This window comes from Electrona antarctica (assembly GCF_951216825.1).
Source record: "Electrona antarctica genome assembly, contig: scaffold_200, whole genome shotgun sequence".
In the NCBI taxonomy this organism is placed as follows: domain Eukaryota; kingdom Metazoa; phylum Chordata; class Actinopteri; order Myctophiformes; family Myctophidae; genus Electrona; species Electrona antarctica.
Window position 1 is genome coordinate 170,153 of NW_027637729.1, and position 23,562 is coordinate 193,714.

The 23,562-nt window shown below is 42.7% G+C and overlaps 1 protein-coding gene across 1 annotated transcript; it reads left to right on the forward strand.

The window, feature by feature from the left end:
• Positions 1-8,805: 8,805 nt before the first annotated feature.
• Positions 8,806-16,062, forward strand: LOC306918711 (uncharacterized protein; the record flags this gene model as incomplete). The annotated part of the gene is made up of 6 exons (XM_079531583.1): positions 8,806-9,253; positions 10,127-10,219; positions 10,776-10,994; positions 11,678-11,815; positions 12,928-13,284; positions 14,558-16,062. The coding sequence occupies exons 1-6, from the start codon at positions 8,953-8,955 to the stop codon at positions 16,060-16,062; spliced, it is 2,613 nt and encodes an 870-aa protein (XP_079387709.1). The 5' UTR covers positions 8,806-8,952.
• Between the last annotated feature and the right edge of the window lie 7,500 nt (positions 16,063-23,562).

Below are 23,562 nucleotides of genomic sequence, written 5' to 3' on the forward strand. Positions count from 1 at the left end.
TGGAAGCCTCCTGAAAAGAAAGGCCTACAAAGACAAAGATGACGCGTTAAAGGAAAAGGACTATGGGATGAAGCTTATAAAGCATGGGAATGCGAACAGAGTTGTGGGCTCTGCCCATCTAATATCGGGCGGCTGTGGCTCAGGAGGTAGAGCAGGTCGTCCAATGATCCCTGGGTCGGCGGTTCAAATCCCGGCTCCTCCTGTCGACATGTCGAAGTGTCCTTGGGCAAGACACTGAACCCTACATTGCCTCCAATGAGTCGGTCGGTGCTAGCTTGCCACCATTGGTGTGTGCATGTGGGAAGTGAGGACGCTGGCGTCGACTGTTCGCCGCTTATGATTATTATTTGATTAATATCATATCACTGTCGTATGTCGGAATGACTGGGGAAATGGATCAAATCTGGACACACGACACAGCTATAATTTCTTTGTCAGATGGTAAGTCCACTGATGCGTTCTTGTGATGATATGTTGTCATGAAATATGAAATGATTCGCAGGACATTTGGAGTTACCGAGGCATGCATGTCTGGCGTTCATGTTGTGATCAATATACAGTAGCCTACAGTATAGCCCTATTGGCCCCACAGCCGATCAGCCTGAATTTTAAGCCATGCTCTGCAAGCCTAACCTGACTCCGCCAGATGGGGCAGCAGAGAGTACACTGGGTTCCCCCCTCCTGCTCCCATCTGGGAACTCTCAGGCAGACTTGATGCCCGGCCACAAAACGGCCTGGCCAATCAGCAGCAGCTAGAGGCGGGATAGCTGCTGCTGATTGGCCAGGCCGTTTTGTGGCCGGGCATCAAGTCTGCCTGAGAGTTCCCAGATGCGTGATTTCTTTCTACAAACGCTTTAAGACATAGACCCGCCCTTGGTGACGCCCCGCGCGGCCCGCCTGCCTCTGATTGGCCGCGAACCCTTTTGGCTAGCTATGCTGCTGCTGTCAGAAGAGGGAGAAGCTTAGCCATAATAATATTAAAACGTTAGCGATTTAGCGATAATAATATTAAAACGCCAACATTTATCTGTCTCCGTCCCCGATAAAAGGTAAGCCTTGTAACTGTAATTGTCTTCTTTTTGTTGTAGTTTGCACAGAACGAAAAGCGATTTAGCGATAACAATATTAAAACGCCAACATTTATCTGTCTCCGTCCCCGATAAAAGGTAAGCCTTGTAACTGTAATTGTCTTCTTTTTGTTGTAGTTTGCACAGAACGAAAAGCGATTTAGCGATAATAATATTAAAACGCCAACATTTATCTGTCGCCGCATGACATAATCATAATCATGACATGACGGTGAACTATGGCTTACGTTTACGTCCTGTGTGCATGTGTAGGCAAAAGTGTGTGTTTATGTAAGTGTGCTCATGATATGATTTTCTGTAGTGTATGTGTTGCTGCAGAAGCTTTGATTGCACTGCTTTTCTTGATAGTAGGGTCACAGACTAAGATTCTGTGACCATCCTCTGGGAAGGATGGTTTGATGATTGATTTGACCTCTATGGACCCTTTATAAAAGATTTAGCCCCCAGGTCCCTCGCAAAAATCCCGGCATTTTTTGCTAGAGGGCCAAATTCAAAATGGCGTCCGGCGCCATAGCCAAAAATGAACTTTTGATCTAGATGACCTAGAATCATGTATGAAGACACTTTTCCATACAAGTCAACCATGAGGATTCCAAATCTGACACCATTTTAATCACAAGACCTCGTTTTGGCCCCGGAATTCAAGATGGCCGCCATCCAGTAGAGTGAAAACATTACTTTTGTAAAGGAAAGCAATCTATTTGGGGGTTGTAATTTTTACAGACACAAAACACATGTGTCAGATAGCATTCTGTGTCACTGGTTTCTGAATCATCGGATTCAAATGACTCCACCCTCCTCCTCTGTGCATCATCCTCCTCCTCATCCTCCTCACTCTCAACTTCCTCGTCTTCTTCAACTGGTGCAGGTAGGTGTGTTGGGAGAGCAGGCCGCATGTGGCAGACAAGAGAACAGCGACCACCCACCACTCCCAATCTGTCCGAGTGGTGAGGGGTGGTGCTTCAGTGTGGGGTGGAGCACTAGATACGCCAAGTAGTTGGTGTGGAGGCAGTGTTGGCGTAGGCTATCTCCATCTGGAGGGAGACAGATTCATTTTTTTTCCTTCATTCTCTTCTACTTGGCAGCACAGGCTTCTTGTCTCCATAGATTACCTGTCCCGTATATGCAAATAACTATTGTTCTACCTCCTTCTCAAGGTCAAGGCTATCTCCACACCATGAGAGCTGCTGCTGTGTCATAGAGCTCTTTACCACCTTGTCATACACTGATGATTTTCCTTTGCCATAGAAGCCTGAGTTGGCATCACAGCCTGCATAAACAGTGAAGAGGATGGTGTCGGCTTCAGACTGCTCAATGCTGTAGTCTACCATTGGTTGTTGTGTTGACAAGTTGATGCAATGTGGGCCAACAGCATAGAGTTGACAATCGCTGCATTCACATTCTGTGCCAGGTCTGTGAGGTAGCTGCATATTCATTTTTGCATCCACTGATTGTTACTGACTCATTTGAATGCCTTAGCAGAGGGGAAGGTGTCATTAAATTTCATGTACGTGTTGGTAACATGTGCCTTACCCTGTACACGCAGGTCTCGCTCATCATCTTTAGTTGAGTATGCTGCATCGTATGGGTCATTCACATAGATGATATTTTGAGCATCACAAAGGCGGGCAAGGATGATGGATTACACCTTGTGGACATAGTCCAACCACTTGTATGGGTTGCCTTCTTGATCTCGAGTGAGAGTGAAATTAATAGGAAGGAAGGCAACCTGTTCAGCAGGAAGAGCTGTCAGCATCATCCCAGAAGTCAGGCAGCCACCTCCAATACTTATTGTTGTTGTATGCTAGCATCCACGGCTGCATAGCACGCAGAGAGCTGACATACTCTTCCCAGTTGTAGATATGGACTGCATGAACATTCTGCATTAGCTGTCAGGGACAGGAAGTCCCTCCAGTAGTCTGCCATCTCACTGACCTCTGATTGGGAGAAAAGGTTGCTGATGAGATTTTTGAGATCTGCATCATCCTCCAGTGCTGCATGAGCAGCAGCAAGGGTTTCCTGGGAGAGACTTGTATTCCTCAGAATATCAAGATTCTCTCGTCTCCTCTGTTAGGTTGGATATCAGCCTGTCCTTGGCTAGCTGACTCATAAGTGCCTCCTTCAAAACCGCTCTCAAAGGGCACCTACGGACGGCTGCAATTCGAAACTGGCCTCCGTAAAATCTGAATTCCCCCGCCCACCACCCACCCCCTTTTCCCCTTACTGTATATGTTTCTTTTCCCTTTTTACCTCCCTTATGATGAATTCCTGTTCTGTTCTTTGACTATAGAAGTGTCTATTTGTACGTCTCTAAATGTTTTGATGAATTGAACAAGGTGGACCCTCTTGTAAACAAGTGTAATGCTTAATTGGGTTGTCCACTCACAGTTAACAGTCTTTGTATTGAGTTTGTGCTTGAAATGTACTGTAATTCTGCAAACTGTTAATAAATATTTCAATCAATCAATCAATACATCAGCCTCAAGCAACGCAGCCCCTCTTATAATGCTAGCCTTTCAGCGCACAATCAACAGATCCCTCAGCAATGACTCCTCCCGCGACAAGTATATCTCCTAGCTCACTCCCCTTGTCAGAAGCAGTGAGTGCATTCTACGGCAATGAGACGCGGCGCTGCCGGGGGGAGGGGCGGCATCTGCCGGGGGATTATGTCACTCTACTGCCGCTCCATCTCGTGGCCGCCGCTCCACGCCATGCTGCCAGGAAAAGGGGCTTTGGCGCTGGGACACTCAACTGCCGCTCGCTTCCGTGGCAGTGTTTTGGTCCAACATGTGTTGCGTCGTGCTTGCGGTTAGGGTTAGGGTAAGGGTTTGGGGTAGAGTGTCGGACTGATGCCGCAGAGAAACACTGTCTCCTGCCGTGGGTGTTCTGCGGCTGATGCCATGCGTTGCGTCATGCTTGCGGTTAGATTTAGGGTTTGGGGTAGAGTGTTGGACTGATGCCGCCGAGAAACACTACTGTACCTCCTGCCACGGGTGTTCCGCGGCTGATGCCGCTGCCAGAAAATGCTCATGCTCATCATCACACACTGTGTATGGAAAGGACCAAGAAAGGACACAATGTCATGGTACTGGGTTCTCGGCCTTGATCAGAGTGATGAGGACGTACACGTACACAGGATGATCTCCCAGTAAAAAGGCAAAGGGCATGCGTTTTGTGATACTTGCAACAGGTCAAGAAGAGGACGAGGAAATTGAGAGGAGGAGGAGGATGAGGAGGAGGAGGATGATGATGATGATGCACAGAGGAGGAGGGTGGAGTCATCTGAATCTGATTCAGAAACCAGTGACACAGAATGCTCTGACACATGTGTTTTGTGTCTGTAAAAATTACAGCCCCCAAATAGATTGCTTTCCTATTCAAAAGTAATGTTTTCACTCTACTGGATGGCGGCCATCTTGAATTTTGGGGCCAAAACGAAGTCTTATGATTAAAATTGGGTCAGATTTGGAATCCTCATGGTTGACTTGTATGGAAAAGTGTCTTCATACATGATTCTAGGTCATCTAGATCAAAAGTTCATTTTTGGCTATGGCGCCAGACGCCATTTTGAATTTGACCCTCTAGCGAAAAATGCCGGGATTTTTGCGAGGGACCTGGGGGCTAAATCTTTTATAAAGGGTCCATAGAGGTCAAATCAATCATCAAACCATCCTTCCCAGAGGATGGTCACAGAATCTTAGTCTGTGATCCTACTATGAGATGCAGACGAATAAACACATACTTAAGTGAGCACACTTAAAGGGTAAGACCACTTTTGTAGAGGTTTGGGTTGTGTAGTTACCTTGCCATGATGTAACTCCAAATGTGGACAGGAAATCAAAAATAATTTCTCCAGTGATTAGAAATTGATAATTCAAAATATGCTCCTCATTGACTTACATTGTACGCTGAAACAGCTCTCAAAGTCACTCTTTTAGTACGTAAACAAACACAAACAAAGTTGTTTCAGACAATATAGAGCAACACCAAAACTCATGTGGTTTTATTTCTTCATAAAAATGGTAACTTCCTGTTGATTTTACTATATGAAGATCTGGATCCGGATCCATGGATCCAGTCCGGGTTTTCTTCTGAATAAAAATGGACAAATCAACAGGAAGTTAACATTTTTATGAAGAAATAAAACCACATGAGTTTTGGTGTTGCGCTATATTGTCTGAAACAACTTTGTTTGTGTTTGTTTACGTACTAAAAGAGTGACTTTGAGAGCTGTTTCAGCGTACAATGTAAGTCAATGAGGAGCATATTTTGAATTATCAATTTCTAATCACTGGAGAAATTATTTTTGATTTCTTGTCCACATTTGGAGTTACATCATGGCAAGGTAACTACACAACCCAAACCTCTACAAAAGTGGTCTTACCCTTTAAGTTATGCGGCGACAGATAAATGTTGGCGTTTTAATATTATTATCGCTAAATCGTTTTTCGTTCTGTGCAAACTACAACAAAAAGAAGTGTTCACGAGACAATTACAGTTACAAGGCTTACCTTTTATCGGGGACGGAGACAGATAAATGTTGGCGTTTTAATATTATTAGCGCTAAATCTCTAACGTTTTAATATTATTATGGCTAAGCTTCTCCCTTCTCCCTCTTCTGACAGCAGCAGCATAGCTAGCCAAAAGGGATCGCGGCCAATCAGAGGCAGGCGGGCCACGCGGGGCGTCACCAAGGGCGGGTCTATGTCTTAAAACGTTTGTAGAAAGAAATCACGCTTCCCAGATGGGAGCAGGAGGGGGGAACCCTTTGTACTCTCTGCTGCCCCATCTGGCGGAGTCAGCTTACGGCAAGACTCATTGGGAACAGATGCACGACCATTTTGTCGTGGTATTTGAATAAGTCACTCACATTCAACAAGCTTTGAACTGAGCAGATTGGGCAGATTGGCCAAAACGTCTTTAAAATGGCCACATTTTGCATTTCTTTCACCATAGTAAATGCTACTTTCATGGACTGGAGAGGGCAGTTTTTTACAGACGGGTAAAGGGGCAGGGGCTGAAGCCTATGCACGTGCCTGCCTTTTCTTAACGGTCACCAGTGGACCTAGAATACAGTGTTTTGGGGGTCTTCTCCTGGCTGGCAGGCCGGCCGGCCGGAGGGTTGACATTAAAGATGTGGATGGATCCATCATGATATGCTGTGGTCTCACTCTTTCTACTAACACCTCTTAGTGCGGCGACACATTCCCATGATGACAGTCTGTTAAGATGTGATCTTTATTGTCTGTATATATGTAAACGATAAACCCTTATTCTGAAGTGCCACACCGGAAGTACCGGATATGCCTGTTACCCAATGTGTATATAATGACGCTGCTAATAAAGATGCTCGAGTTATTATGGTCACGAGCTGAATGTAAGTGCTGAGTCCTCATTCTTTTCCTCCGTTATGTTTGTTTATTCCGACTAGCTCCAGGCTATCTAGACTCTTCCTTATCGCTGTAATGGCAGCTCTGCTAACACAGTCTATACAGAGTATCTGGTATTTTTGTAACCTCCAAAAGAAAAACTAAAAACAAGAAAAAATTATATTATGAGACCATCACTGCGTCAAATGTAATTAAAAAATATGACATTTTACAGAAAATATACAATATTCAAAATGTGCCAAATCGTCACCTATCTAAGAAAGGATTAGAAATTAATTTTCACAAGTTATTAAGGGGCCAAACTAAATGGCCTATGGTCCCTTATTGCAGTTGTCTGTTTTTAAGGGGCTGCGCTCGAAGTGCCTGGCCCCTTAAAAAAATAATGCATTTCTGGCTTAACCGTGCAGTCGGTTTTCGTGAAACTTGGCAATATGGTAGAGGGGTATGCTAAATGGTGAGAACGCAAAGCCCACGGCCATTGGCCAAAGGGTGGCGCTATAGCAATCAATCAAAAATGCAAAATTTGAACAGGTATAGCTCCGTTTGACCGTCAACAATAAAACTTGGATAGACATATGCGTCTCCTCGTGTCGAACAACTTTCGTGTTCTGACTTTTGACCTCTGACCCTGGCTAATGCTGCATTCACATGGAATCAAGCAGTAGATGACAAACCGTAAGTAATTTTAGTGGACGGGAGCAGGACGGTGAACGGAACAGGACGGCACGACAGCCAGATCAGGTGACGGTCGCGGCAGACGGCATCAATGTTAAAATATTTAATCTTTTTACCGTGCCGTCCAGCAGGTTTTGCCGTTTGCCGTCTACCACTTGCCCGATTCCATGTGAATGCAGCATTAGATCACCCACTATTTTGAATTATACATATTTTCTTATGTCAGCGCTCCAGGCCAAACCATGCAGTTGTTTTTCACGAAATGTGGCAATATGTTAGAGGGCTATGTCACCCTGCTTAGACACAAAGCCCACAACCATTGGACAAAGGGTGGCGCTGTAGCACTCGATTGAAAATCAGGCATAGCTGATGAACCACCAGTAATAATTACTAGGTAATTAGTACTAATACATAGATAATAATTTAGACTACCTGATGTTGGTGTCCAGTTATCGGTGGTGGACAAAGTAGCCTACGTATGCTCAAGTATTCCTTTTAATGACAAATTAGTGAAATTACAAAGTACCTTTTCCATTTAATATCAATGCATCATGGATTCAAATTGTCAAAAGTGTGCAAATAGCTTATCTATCTGTCTGTCTGTCTGTCTGTCTGTCTGTCTGTCTGTCTGTCTGTCTGTCTGTCTGTCTGTCTGTTGTCACAGCCCCTGTAGTTGGCCTACTAGGGCCTGTGTGTATTCCTATAGGCCTAGGTCTTTGCTTCCCACAGGTCCTGAGCAATTACCAATCAGTGCATTGGGAGCACCTGGCCAGTGGTCCCAGTGTGTTCTATAAAGGGCTGGGAGTTTGCCGGCCTAACTCAATTAAATTAAATTCATAGGAGCTTTATTGGCATGAGAAAACATAAACACAAATGTTTACATTGCCAAAGCAAAAGTGGAAACAAATAATCAAGATAAAACAATACAATAAACATGTAAACAGAGCTGTGTTATATTAACACTTTGAGTAATACTATCTTGTGAGACTATAAAAGATTGTGCATTTTCTGTCATAGATAGTTAGCCTATACATCCGAGACGTTTTATACTTTTTAAAGTTAACAGCAGTATTTCAATGTTTTAAACAAACAAAAACTCTCCTTGGGTGATTGTAATCCGTGCAGGGAAGTACATGTCTCTGATGTCTTGGTACAGTGGACAGACGGTTAGGAAGTGTAGCTCAGTCTCTACCTCGTTTTGTGTGCTGTGTGTGCATAGTCTGTCTTCTCTTGGGAGCCAGGTCTCTCTCTCTCTCCTTCCATGAGAGCAGCAGCATTTGTTTGCACCATTCAACACCCTACATTACATTTACCACACATCCACTCACTTACACTACTGATCTACTGATTAACACAAGCCACTTAATACTTTAGTATTGTTTGATGCATACGTTTATTATATTGTAAATCAATATTGGTTTGTGCACTTTTAAACAGCTGTGTCTTCCTCCTTTGTTATGGCCCAAGAGCCAGGTCATAACACTATCTATCTATCTATCTATCTATCTATCTATCTATCTATCTATCTATCTATCTATCTATCTATCTGACAGTTACACACCTCCACCACCAGGGGGCGAAAGGCATTAAGGCAACAGTGCCTGGATGCTTTATTGCGCATGCGTGAAAACTTTGACCCGGTCGGAAGTACTTGTTTGCATCACGTGGCCACGCCAGTTGTTTTCCACGGTAATGTTGTTGAACAAACATGTTGTCGTGCCTCTCGAGAATTGTTGATATTTCAACATTTGATATATTACACATTCTATATTACAGTAGGAACAGAAAGCTTGGTGGAAATGTCTCCTAAAGGAGGTGAAAAGCGTCAAATGGAGTCAGTGCGGCTGAAGATAAATGAACAGCTAGCGTTGGTGGGAGAGGAGATATTGTTTGTTGTGGACAAACAGCAGTGTGGCGCTGCTGATGTTTGTAGTGTGGAGCTTAGCGTCAGAGTGTTTGTGTTGGAGCGCCTCAGCGCGGTGGGAGAGTTCATGGTCAAACTCTTCCAGAGAGAGATGGAGACACTAGAAAGTCTGCTGGAGACACAAAACAAACGGCTGGACATTGATTTTGATATGGACATCGATCTACACACTGCAGGTTAGTAGACTCTGAACAACACCAACTTAGCTACAAGTAGCATTAAGCTAGCTGAACTGAACTGCATTTACCAGTAGTTATACTAGCCCTAGAATGTCTGTGATCATACATAAATTACATATATTCCTGTAAACACAGCCATAGATCAGATGCCTCCGCTCCCAGTGAGCAAGGAGACATGGGCGGCATAAATGTGCTGCACGCTCTGTTTGTACTCACCCAATACATAACTCCAAAGAAGTGGAGTGAGATATTGTACTGTAGTTTCACATCCATGTAAAAGTTCAGGCAGAAAACGCTTGTTTATTCAAATATCTGATCTTTTCAAACATCTCTCATATATTTTCCCGGGCTGCAAACGGACGACATTTTCTCAGGGCGAGGGGTCCGGAATGACAGCTGGACTTCCATGTATGACAGTCACTCGCAGGGCAGGGTTTTCTGCTGCAGCCTAGGCTCCAGAGTCACAGGCACGGTGCGCACAGTGCCTTTTAAATCCATTCTCTGCAGCTGCAAGAAATTTATATCAAACCAAAAGAGCGCGTTTCATAAGGGCATATTATATTCTAAAAGACAAGTGTAGGTTACATTAATGATGATAAAAAAAACTTTGGCCACATCAGTGAAATAATGTCCGATGTCGGGCATCGGTGCCTAAAATTACGGATACATCGGTGAGACCGATGTCAGGCTCTACTCACAACGCCTTGCTCTGCCAGGCGTTGTGAAGAGATTCAAGACACTTATTTTTTAAACAATGGTTATCCTGACAAAACAAATAGGAGAATAAATGTCATCTTTGAGTTGACAAAAGCACTTTGAGTTCCTCTGCTGATGCTACCTTCTCTCTCCTCCTTCTGTCTGTGTGTAAAGAGGTTTCATCTGAATATGAGGAGAGGAGATCCATTCTGGCCCAGGAGGAACAACAACATCCACAGATTAAAGAGGAACAGGAAGAGGAGACTGGTGAGTCAACTTTGACATTACTACGTAGGAAGATGTGGTGCAATACTCTCTCAGGTAACAACTCAAAAACAACTACAAAAACTGTTAACTGTGAGTGGACGACCCAATAAAAGCATTACACTTGTTTACCAGAGGGTCCATCTTGTTCAATTCATCAAAACACTTAGAGATGTACAAATATACACTTCTATTTTTCCAAAGAACACAACAGGAATTCATCATAAAGGAGATAAAAAGGGAAATATACAGTGAGGGGGAAAAGGGGTGGTTGGGGGTAGATTACATTAATGATGATTAAAAAAATGTTTTGGCCACATCTGTGAAATAATGGCCGATGTTGGGCATCGGCGCCAACAATGACGGATACATCGTTGAGACCGATGTCGGGCTCTACTCAACACCTTGCTCTGCGAGGCATTGTGAAGAGACTCGAGACACTCATTTTTTAAACGATCCTGACAAAACGAATAGGAGAATAATCTTTGAGTTGACAAAAGCACTTTGAGTTGCTCTGCTGATGCTACCGTCTCTCCCCTCGTCCTGTCTGTGTGTAAAGAGGTTTCATCTGAATATGAGGAGAGGAGATCCAGTCTGGTCCTGGAGGAACCACACCCTCCACAGATTAAAGATGAACAACAGGAGAGGAGATCCAGTCTGGTCCTGGAGGAACCACACCCTCCACAGATTAAAGAGGAACAACAGGAGAGGAGATCCAGTCTGGTCCTGGAGGAACCACAACCTCCACAGATTAAAGAAGAACAGGAAGAGGAGACTGGTGAGTCAACTTTGACATTACTACGTAGGAAGATGTGGTGCAATACTCTCTCAGGTAAAACACAATGATGTTTTTATTAGTATTATTCTAACAAGACAGAAACTGTAAGGATACAAATATAGTTTGGTAACTCATGGTCCCCTAAAAGACACAGACACACAGCATGTTTCCGCTTGTGCCACTACATAAGTATAGAACAACAAGTTTGAACCCATAATCATGTTTAGCTATTAAGATATTTGTGCGTGAGACTTTTAAGATTTTAAGCACGAGACATGGTACTGGTCCACTCAAAGGGTTAAGTGATCTGTCCAGGAAGGTTCTAATCATCAATCAGCACCAGACACTTCATTCAGGAGTGGTGGATTCTTGAGCCACAATGGTTCTGCAGGCTCCACCTGGGCAACGGTGGTGCTGCAGGCTCCACCTGGGCAACGGTGGTGCTGCAGACTCCGCTTGCAGCTTGAATGGCCCTCCTAAAGGCCTCACCGTGGGTGTGTTGGGCTTCCTCCTCACGGAAGACACAGGCTGGGGCGGAAACCCATACTGCTCCCGGGTGCCGTCTACATTCCGGCTTTCACCCGTCTATCCGGTGGTCACCAGACTACTCCTGGTTGTTCAGTTGTTCAGTAAATCCTTATTGAATGATAAGTACAAGTTGTTTTTACTGGTGATTTCCACAGAGCACCACAGGGAGAGGTCTACAGTATCTAGAGAGATGGCCTCCAAAAGACATTCAACGTTGTCAGAGGAACAGCCAGAGGTGGACCAGAGACGTGGACTGTTTGATGCAAAGATGCAACCTGTAGTAAAGTTGTACCGTATAGGCATGTGCTGTTTTGTTTACTTACTTACATAAAGGGATATTTCACTTTCAAAATAATTGTGGGTATTGTTATCGTCTACTATATTTATTTTTATCAGACAAGCCCATTGTAACTTCAAACTCTATTTTAACCATCGTAGATACACAGAAAACACCCATCCCTGGTTCTAGTTAATTATATTGTCCTTCCTTAGAGCAGGGGTTCTCAACCTGTGGGCCGGGACCCCTCGGGGGGTCGCCAAGGGGGGTCCCCAAATTATTAAAAAAATAATAATAATCTTTTGCAACTGAATGGCTGGAAAATGGAAATGAAGAGTTTACATGGTACACATAGTGCATGCATACACCTCCCTAATGATTATATCTGGTTTCAGTATTTATTTATGGTGTATTGTCTCTATTATTAAGGTTATTGTAGCAGTCAATTTATATTGGGGGTCGGGAGGGGGCGGGGCGGGGGTCCCGAGACATTGCCAAAGCATTTCCGGGGAAAAACGTTGAGTACCCCTGCCTTAGAGGGGGACAGCCATAGCTGAATGGGTAGAGAGCCTGTCTAGGAAACAGAATGTACCACAGTGATGTTGTTAGGTCTGCAGTGGGTCCCAGGACCCACGGGTGGGAGTCCTAGTAAAAATGGTATATATATATATATTTTTTTTTTTGAAATTGTAATTGTTTGATATTATTGCATTTATACAAATCATGCATCAATTCAAGATTGAGACCTGGAGTCACCACTCCACACTATATGTATGACACACTCAAAAATCATTGTATTATTGGAACATGTTTGTTGAAACTTCCAACAACCAGTTTGAGTTTGTGTCAATTGTTTCAGTTGTCTTTTCTTTTTTTCTTGTAGTGTAATTTTGTCATAACCTTCTGTTGAACACGTATTACTTATTTGTAACTATTTAAATGCAACATTATAATCAATACAAACAAAAGATGTCTTCTAAAATCTTTACTTGGACAAGTAAGTAAATGTAATGCTCAAAAATGTAATGTCAAGCCCTGAAAACTGTCTTTGATTAGAAATGGAGAAGATGATGTTCCTCCAAAAATGCAAACATTAAATGTTTTTCTCTCTTTGTGTCTTTTTTCTAGCCGTCCCGCACCTCCCTGTGTGTAAAGAGGAGGTTTTCACTGAACAACCGGAGAGGACCTCCAGTCTGGTCCAGGAGGAACCACAACCACCACAGATTAAAGAGGAGCTACTTCAAAGACCAATGGAGGCTGATGGGTCAAACTTGACATTACTAGCAGTGAAAAGTGAAGATGATCATGATGATGAAAACAGAGAGACAGAGCCTGTAGCCGGCACCTCAACCGAACACATGAAAACACAAGCTGATGTAGAGGACTGTGGAACATCACAACCAACTAGTGACAACCAGCTCCTCTCTTCACACTGTTCTGTATCTGACACTGAAGACAGTGATGAGTGGCAGGAGCCCAGTGAAGGTCAGTCAACTTTAAACACACTGAAGTCACACAAGACACAACATGTGGAAGGACAAAGATTGTCTTTGAACAGCAAGCTGTCCAAGGACTTAAAATCATCAAAACATATTCACTCCATGAGGAGCCACACAGGGAAGAAACGCTTTAGTTGTACAGACTGTGGCAAATGTTTTTATCTTAAGGCAAATCTGACTAAGCACTCAAGGATTCATACAGGGGAAAAGCCATTCACTTGTACAGTTTGTGGTAAAGGCTTTATTCAGAGTGGTGATCTAAAAACACACATGAGGACTCATACAGGGGAAAAGCCCTTTACATGTAACGTGTGTGGTAAAGGCTTTGCTCTGGGTGTTAATCTAAAAAGACACATGAGGACTCATACAGGGGAAAAGCCCTTTACTTGTAATGTGTGTGGTAAAGGCTTTGCTCAGGGTGTTAATCTAAAAACACACATGATGACTCATACAGGGGAAAAACCCTTTACTTGTAACGTATGTGGTAAAGCCTTTGCTAGGAGTGCTACTCTAAAATCACACACAAGGACTCATGAAAGGGGAAAGCCCATAGACACATGAGGACTCATACAGGGAAGAAACCCTTTAGTTGCAGTTAGTGCCAAATGCTTGGTCAAAATGCACATCTGAGGATAATGAGGAGGAATCATACAGGGAAGAAGTGGTTAGTTGTAATAGTAATAAATGTACATTTTCCCCATGAACCCATTTGAGTTGACACATGATATAACATCATTCATTCCATTCCAGGATGACAATGACAGTTAGATACTAAAGCAGTGGAATCGCATAATCTGACAATAGAGCGTCACAGTTCCGCCCCTTTCAGAACGAAGAGGGCACCAGAAGAGAAGTTCCCATTCATTACTGTACTGTAACAGCATGCTGGATGGAAACCGTGCATGTCAAAGACTGTAAAAGTAGCAAATCTACAATCTCTAAATGTGTTGTGCTGCGTCTGGAGCTTGCAGATCTGCTATGTGTTTATACCAGTTTTAGTCTTCTTAACGCTAGACCACAAACCCTACAACACTAACCCTGGAACTCTTAACAAACGTTAAAGGTAGACAATAACTGTCTGTTGGATACATAGCATTTGTGCCATGATGGAGTGCCAGGAGGGATAGCGAGGGAATTGTAAAATAAAATGATAAATGGCTGGTAACATTGTCAACTGTGTACATTAACGTCAAATTAGTTTATGCAAGTCCATGAAGTACCTCTAAACAATATGTACATTGTCTTTGTTTCCAATTCAGTGTTGCATCATCAGTCTGGCTTCCCTGTTCTACCAGAGGTGAATGAACAACGAAGATTGGCTAAAAAAAAATGCCACTGCTGTGTTCAGTGTGGTAAACGCTTCCCTACAATGTCCAGACTTAAAATACACCAGCGAATGCACACTGGAGAGAAACCCTATGGATGTGATCAGTGTGGACAAAACTTCTCTCATATGTCAAGCCTTAAAAAACACCAGATAATTCACACTGGAGAGAAACCCTATGGATGTGATCAGTGTGGACAACACTTCTCTCAAATGTCATACCTTAAAATCCACCAGCGGATTCACACTGGAGAGAAACCCTATGGATGTGATCAGTGTGGACAACACTTCTCTCGAATGGACAAACTTAAAAGCCATCAGAAGGTTCACACTGGAGAGAAACCATATGGATGTGATCAGTGTGGACAACACTTCTCTCGAATGGCAAACCTTAAAACACACCAGAAAGTTCACACTGGAGAGAAACCCTATGGATGTGATCAGTGTGGACAACACTTATCTACAATGTCCAGTCTTAAAATACACCAGCGAATGCACACTGGAGAGAAACCCTATGGATGTGATCAGTGTGGACGACACTTCTCTCAATTGATCAACCTTAAAACACACCAGAAAATTCACACTGGAGAAAAACCCTATGGATGTGATCAATGTGGACACCACTTCTCTCAAATGTCCAGCCTTAAAACACACCAGAGAATTCACACTGGAGAGAAACCCTATGTATGTGATCAGTGTGGACACCACTTCTCTCAAATGTCCAGCCTTAAAAGCCACCAGATAATTCATACTGGAGAGAAACCCTATGTATGTGATCAGTGTGGACACCACTTCTCTCAAATGTCCAGCCTTAAAACACACCAGAGAATTCACACTGGAGAGAAACCCTATGGATGTGATCAGTGTGGACAACACTTCTCTCGAATGGCAAACCTTAAAACACACCAGAAAGTTCACACTGGAGAGAAACCCTATGGATGTGATCAGTGTGGACAACACTTCTCTACAATGTCCAGACTTAAAATCCACCAGCGAATGCACACTGGAGAGAAACCCTATGGATGTGATCAGTGTGGACAACACTTCTCTCGAATGGACAAACTTAAAAGCCATCAGAAGGTTCACACTGGAGAGAAACCATATGGATGTGATCAGTGTGGGCAACACTTCTCTCGAATAGACAGCCTTAAAACACACCAGATAATTCACACTGGAGAGAAACCTTATGGATGTGATCAGTGTGGACAACACTTCTCTCTAATGGCAAACCTTAAAACCCACCAGATAATTCACACTGGAGAGAAACCCTATGGATGTGATCAGTGTGGACAACACTTCTCTCGAATAGACAGCCTTAAAAGCCACCAGCGAATTCACACTGGAGAGAAACCCTATGGATGTGACCAGTGTGGACAATGCTTCTCTCGAATAGACAGTCTTAAAATCCACGAGAGAATTCACACTGGGGAGAAACCCTAATGATACTGATGTATGTGGAAAATAATTTTGTAATTCAAATAATGTTTGAATTTCCAGGTTGTACACACTGAATTTAATTTGTTCCCTTCTTGTCAGTGTGGAAAGAGATGTATTAATTCACATCATGAACGCACATATATTTGAAATATAAATAAGTTTAGTGTTTTATATAGCTTCATTAGAGCGAGTGAGAAACATCAGCAAATCCACAAACCAAGTGTAGCATGATGAGCATTATGGCATTTGTTAAACAATTGTTTTTTAAGAAGGGTAATATAATAACCCACAAGTTGATGTGTTGATTAATTGCAAGTAAACTTAACATACTGTTTTTGTACTATTTCTCATTCACGGTTAGACCAAATGTGCTGCCATTGTGCTGATTTCCCACTACATCTTTCTATCTAGATTCTGTATTTCTGCTTCATTACATTCATTACATCTGACCTTACCATGTTTATTATTGTCATCCTTTTGTTATGTTGCATTGTCTTTGCGGAGCATAACCACTTTCCACTTACATTTAGCTGCAGGCAGAAATCTCAAGTATCTCAAGTCTCAATATTAATTTTATTCTCAATGCTATTGTTTCGCCATACCTGTAGGTTACATTTAGATTTATTTTGTCTTTTGTTCTTTTTGTTACCATGGTGTGTTACTTTTCTTAGTAGACTATATCATAAAAAATGTAAATAATGGTTGTGCAGTCACAAATAAAGACAAACATTCAAAGTCGAGAGGTGTTTTTGGAAGGCAATAACACACCTTGTAATGTAGGAGCACAACAGTTTTGCAACACTAAGTAAAATGTTGTTATGAACAACCACATATTATTGTATTTAACACAATATCACAAACACCTGTTCCTTCACCAAAGCTGAAAGATTTGGAGCAATCATGTGCAAATTAGGTTTATATAGGGACCTGATTGTCCAATCTATCTAATGGTTCTGCTTGAATAACAAGATGGAGATGAGAGGGACTCATTAAAGATGGAGTGCCGTGATTTTTTCCCACCCTTAAACATGATCATCAGGTGTTATTGTTAGAAGGAGGTATACTTTTTTCAAAAAAGTGTACAGTATTTGTTAAAATTATGGTTTTATGTGGACACACCCACCAGTTAATTAGGAATGCGTGAGTTTAACCTTAGCACCACCCACCTGATCCAGTTCCTCCGCCTCCTCCTTTAAGACCACCCACTTGTCCCAGTCCCTCCCCCTCCTTATAAAAGGACAGCCCATGGCTCTGCCCTTTTTTTTACAAAATGACAAATTGGTGTCTGTAATGTAACAAATGTTGTGAATGTTAGAAGTTAACACTTCCCATATTTCTGAGATGTCGGATAAGCATCATTATGCACTTATACTGCCACCATTTATCCATGTATAGGCCTATAATCCACGCATCCATACCATATCAGACCTGTTTTTTCTGATTTGTTTTAATCATTTATTTATTTCCTCCAATTATATTGACCCTATTGTCACAATCAGCTCATCTCATCATCCAATTAAATCATAGTTTAACAGCAGAAACATTTTTTCTGCCAGGTTTAAAGAAACAAGCGGCCAGGTCCACGAAAATAAGTCACATAAATTGCCTTGAATATTTATGAAAACGTTTTAACAACACCAATCCTTTTAACAACATATTAATCTGAGGGCCCTTCACATGAACCATTGGTCAAGTCAACCACATCTCCCCTGCAAGTTACTTATATGAAAACAAGCCCAAGTCGCTTGTAATAGCCAGACATGGCAACATTGCCTTCCAGCGCGACACAACAGATACTTCGAATTCTTGACTTTACAGCCTTGTAAAGGACCTACATATTGACTACAACAGCCAACAAGAATGCACACTGTGACACTACACTCTGTATCAAAGCCTGGCCACTGTGATTATAAAATAAACAACCTGAACTGAGAACAGCAAGAGCAACTGGACAGAAGTGGTTTCCTTGATTAATCCTGAGGACCCGACCCGAATTTCTCAATATCTCGCCTCCTAGATGACCTAAAATCAAGATTGCAGTGGTTAAATCTACATTTTTGGGGGCAAGGAATCAAATGGAGCTGATTACATTCCATATGAGGCATATATGGGTGGGTATTTCTTTTTTTTTTAAATAATTTTTATCCCACGATTTTGTAACCCATTTTTCACCCCTTTGTCAATTATCTAATGTGATCCTGGGCTCTACACACCCTCCGCCAACCTAGTCCCCATATATGGGGGACATGGGGAGAGCAACGGACTTGAACTCATGCTTCCTTCATGCCTGAGTGTCCAAGTTGCTCCTTTACACCTGACAGGGGGGAGTTTCCCTCGTTGGACGTAGCGCGTGGAAGGAACACGTTATTCCAACCAGTTCCTTTCCCCTCGCTTCAGGCGCCCCGGCTGGCCAGGGGGAGGCAGTTTAGAGACCAGGATCACTGCATGTTTTTTGTGAGGGTAGCCTATACCTACCCTAGGGGACACGGGGAGAACATGCAAACTCCACACAGAAAGGCCCTTTCGCCAACCCAGCCTCGGGTATGGGCACTGATGACGCAGAGGAGGAAACGCCGCCAGCACCCACAGCGTCCCGAGCGGGAATCAAACCCAGGACCTTCTAGCTGTGAGGCGACAGCACTACCAACTGTGCCACCGTGCCTCGTATTCCACATTTGTACATGATATATCATGTAAAAATGCAAAATACCCACCTTGGGTAACCCCCTTTTTTAGATTTCTTCATTTGCCCTGCTATAAAAGGTTGGCCACCAGAAATAATATCTATGAACCAGTAGGAACACAACCTATATGGACAAACCAGTCTACTTGCTGCTGGAAATCCAATATGGCCGCCTCAATATTGGCCCCTATCAGAAAGTACAGTAGCTTTGGCAATAACTTTTGAACCAGATGGAATAGAAATGTCTATTTCATAATTTATGAGCATGAGAAACTCAATGGAATACTTACCTTTATGATTGGGTGTGTCTGGACCCCTAATTTGCATATTTCCAAGATGGACGCCACACAAAAATGAGTTGACCGTTATGGCAAAAAGTCTGCTTTTTAAGCAATTTGAGCACATTTGGTCAGTTTGAGCTTTCATTTCTATATTGACAATATGTCTGCAGTCATAATGTATGGTATTGTCATCTTCCCTCTGATTCTATCTAGAGTTGTGGGGATGATTGAAAAGAAAAATCAGAAAATGCCCACAATGTAACTTTAAGATGGCACACACCCCACACACACGCACACACACACACACACACACACACACACACACACACACACACACACACACACACACACACACACACACACACACACACACACACACACACACAGTGTTATGCTTGTAACAGAACAAAATATAGACTACTTAGTGACAAACTGAGTGAAGCGGTGTTGAGGTTGCCTACAAAAGGTTCATGTTTACCTCTATGGTGCTGTCTTATCTGATTCTAAAGCCAATGATACTATGGTATGATGCTATTCACGGTCAATGTTGTCACTGATCCCGCTGCATCGTGTCTCCAGTTCTTGGCAACAGCATCCTAAGTAGCATGAAATTACCTTCTTTGCACAGGAACAGTTTTTCTGGCAGCCTTTGATACAGCTGCAGGATATTGCCTTGTTCATTGACATAGGTCAGGTTGGCTCGGTATGCAAGGGGGACTGCATTGCCATCACTGAGAGACCATCCATACTCTGTGAAAGAAGGATTTTCTGGCATGGCGATATGTGCACGTTTATCCATTATGGGTGCTAGAGCAGCTTTTCTCAGGTGCAGATCAAAGGCATTCTCTGTTGTGTCCCTCCCACCTTACTCTGGGCAATAGAGACCATGTACACAGCAACAAGGGCCAAGGTTTTGACCATAGATATTAAGAAATAGATGCCTCATTTGCCGCTGCAGTTCATTGGAGCGACGTGTATCCCAATGAAGGCGGAAGTGCAGTGCTGAAGGCTTTTTTTTTTTTTTTTTTTACAAATCTTTATAACAGTCATGACCGTATACATTACAATACAAAACAAACAAACAACAAAGTTATTAACAATACAACATCAGAGCCAGGGGGATTAGATTACTAACACAAAACATTAAAGAGTGAACACAAAGCAACAGTTCTCCGCAGCTTTATTATTTAGAAGTGCTGAAGGCATTCGCTGTCACTCAAGTGACTACTGGCCAATCACAGCGCGTCTTTTCCGGGACTTATGTTACGCACGCGGAAGCTTGACAAGCTTCCGCTTTGCTTCCGCTATTCTTCGCAAGGAATGTCGGGAAAATAGTGCCTTCAATTTTGACACACGCCTCAGAGCCGGAAGGGGCGTCTATGTATATATGTCTATGGTTTTGACCCCAGATGGCAACAGCGAGGAGTTTGACATCTTGGCTGGGGTACTTCCTCTTAGTCATAGTCCTGGACTACGCACTAAGGAAGGCTATCAGTGGACGAGAGCATGAGAGAGACACCCCACTGTCAGACAGACCTGACTACGCAGACGACTACGCAGACGACACGTGGAACAAGCTCAGGAGCTCCTGACCAGAGTGGAGGCAGAGTGTGCCATAGTTGGCCTTCGGCTGAATGCCAAGAAAAGTTATCAACTATAACATCCCTTTGGAACATCCACTTCTGACAACAACAGAAGGCACTGCTTTGAAGGAAGTCAAGGACTTCAAGTACCTGCACGCATGGGTCAATTCAACAGCAAGATCTTAAAGTGATGAAGGCACTTGCATGGAGGGCAAGGACCTAGAGAGCTAGCAGCTTTCAGAGGGTTGGTCTATTATTGAGGAACGTGTACACTCTAAGCTTTCCCAAGGTCAAAATCCTCTGGGTGGTCAGCTTTGGATGTATATACAGCAATTGTGAGGTTTTGTGCCTGATTGGTGAAAACTCTTCTGATTCCCTCTCAGATGACGTCATCAAACTCCTCAGGTGCAGGGAGATCCAGACACATGCTGGCCTTGAACTATGCCTTCTTGCCAGTGAATGCTGGTGTCGTTACCACAGATAAAGGGCAGGGCAACGACACTGTGCGAGCCCCAGTGCTGGATATGCATATTGCTCTGGAAGGCATCTGAGGTGGGTTACTGTAATGTAAAGGCACATGATGATGATGTCTGTGTCATTGGCATGGATGTCAACTCTGTCAACATTTCCATTCTGGACACTGTAGGGTGTGGAGTATTCTTGTATCAGCCTCCTGTTGTGTGGATTCTACGTCATCTCAAGCATGTGACATGTCAAACTAGGGGGTTTTCATGATTCTGAATCCATTCCAAGCATTAGTTTTGCACAAAATACACTCCTTGGGCTAAAAACGGCCATAGACATCATGACAAATGTGAAGAGGTCAGCACATTTTGGGCACATTTGGGCAAGTGGATATGGCTGCTTTTAGCCCAAGGAGTGTATTTTGTGCAAAACAAATGCTTGGAATGGATTCAGAATCATGAAAAACCCCTAATGGATTCAGAATCATGAAAAACCCCTAGTTTGACATATCACATGCTACTTAAAGCAAGGGGAAAATTTGACATTTTTGCCTGCCATAGGATGTTGATGGTAGGGTCATAAGAAACCCCTATCAAAAAGATTGCCCAATACTAACAGCCGGTCAGCAAGTGGATTCATGTATGTACAGTATGTAGCCTATATAGACAATATTTTAGGCCAATAAAAAAGACTATACCAAATTTCCCGCTTTAAACAAAAGAAGCCTATCGGCTGCCGGACTACAATACCATACATTATTTATGACTGCAGCCATATTGTCAATATAGAAATGAAAGTTCAAACTGACCATATGCGCTCACATTGCTTAAAAAGCAATCTTTTTGCCATAACAGTCGGATGTCACTGTAAAAGTCACAGTAAAACTCATTTTTAGGTGGCGTCCATTTTGGAAATATGCTAATTAGGGGTCCAGGCACACCCAATCATAAAGATAAGTATTCCAATGAGTTTCTCATGCTCATAAATTATTAAATAGTTACCAAGTTTGCATTTCTATCCCATCTGGTTCAAAAGTTATCACCAAAGGTACTTTCTGATAGGGGCCAATATTGAGGCGGCCATATTGGATTTCCAGCAGCAAGATGACCGATTGACCGGGTTGTCCATATAGGTTGTGTTCCTACTGGTTCATAGATATTATTTCTGGTGGCCAACCTTTTATAGCAGGGCAAATGAAGAAATCTAAAAAAGGGGGTTCCCCAATGTGGGAAATTAGCATTTTTACGTGATATATCATGTCAAAATGTGAAATACCCACCCATACATGCCTCATATAGAATGTAATCAGCTCCATTGGATTACTTGCCCCCAAACATGTAGATTTAACCACTGCAATCTTGATTTTAGGTCATCTAGGAGCCATTTTTAAAGCTCCAAGATGGCTGCTTTACCGACCTCGAAAAAATGGCAACAAACATTTTCTGATTCGTTAGGCTATAAGGTTTCCAAAAATATATAGTTTTAAAAATCTTCGTCTTCAGCCTACGAACTCTTATGGCTGAACATAGGGAACTGGACTATATGAATGTCTTTATCATCTGTGAGGTCATCAGAGATATAGTGACCGAGGTACTTAATCTCACTGCAGACAAGGAGAATGTTATCACTGAGAATAAAGTTAGGAAAAACTGCCTTTTTATCCTCTTTACTTCAGCACAATCAGGATGCTACTCCTCTTGGCATTATACTTAATATTAAAGTCCACACCATACTGGGAACAAATCCTCAAAAGCTGCTGTAAGCCTGCACTGTACGGCGAAATGATAACCAAGTCGTCCGCGTACATAAGATGGTTCACAACAGGATTACCGGTAACACATGCAGCCAGTTTTACAGAGGTTCAGGTTACTAAATAGATCATCCATGTACAGATTAAATAAATCTGTACATGGATAAAATCCCCCCATGTCTGACCCCATTCCCAACACATAATGGTTCCGATGCAGTATTGCCCCACTTCACCTGCATCAGCTGATGTGCATACCAAAAGGCTAAATTCATGATAATGTACTTGGGTACCCCTCTTTGGCACATTTGATCAAATATTGGCACAATTTATCAAATATTCTATTGGGCCATCAACATTAGCCACTAGAACCCTATACAATTTGAGTGAATCAATAAATATTCAACACTTCATCAATGTTGAACCAATTAACCATCATCTAAATCAGGATCTGGGTTATTTAGCGTGTTCAAAATGACCTCACATTACCATATTTCCCAAAATGTGCGGAGAAAAAGCTTAAAGATGGAGTGCCACAATTTTTGTATTTTTCAAGTTTTTCATGTGTCTATGAGGTGACAGTACTTCATTAGACACCCTGGAGTTGTTTTTATGTGCAATGGTGTATAGATGCCTTAACAGACGACGTCACACTGATGACAGCATGCACGCGCATAACGGCAGCAGAAGAGCACCACCTCTCATAAGATGCAATGGAAAAGTTCTAACTGCACGTGTAAAAAA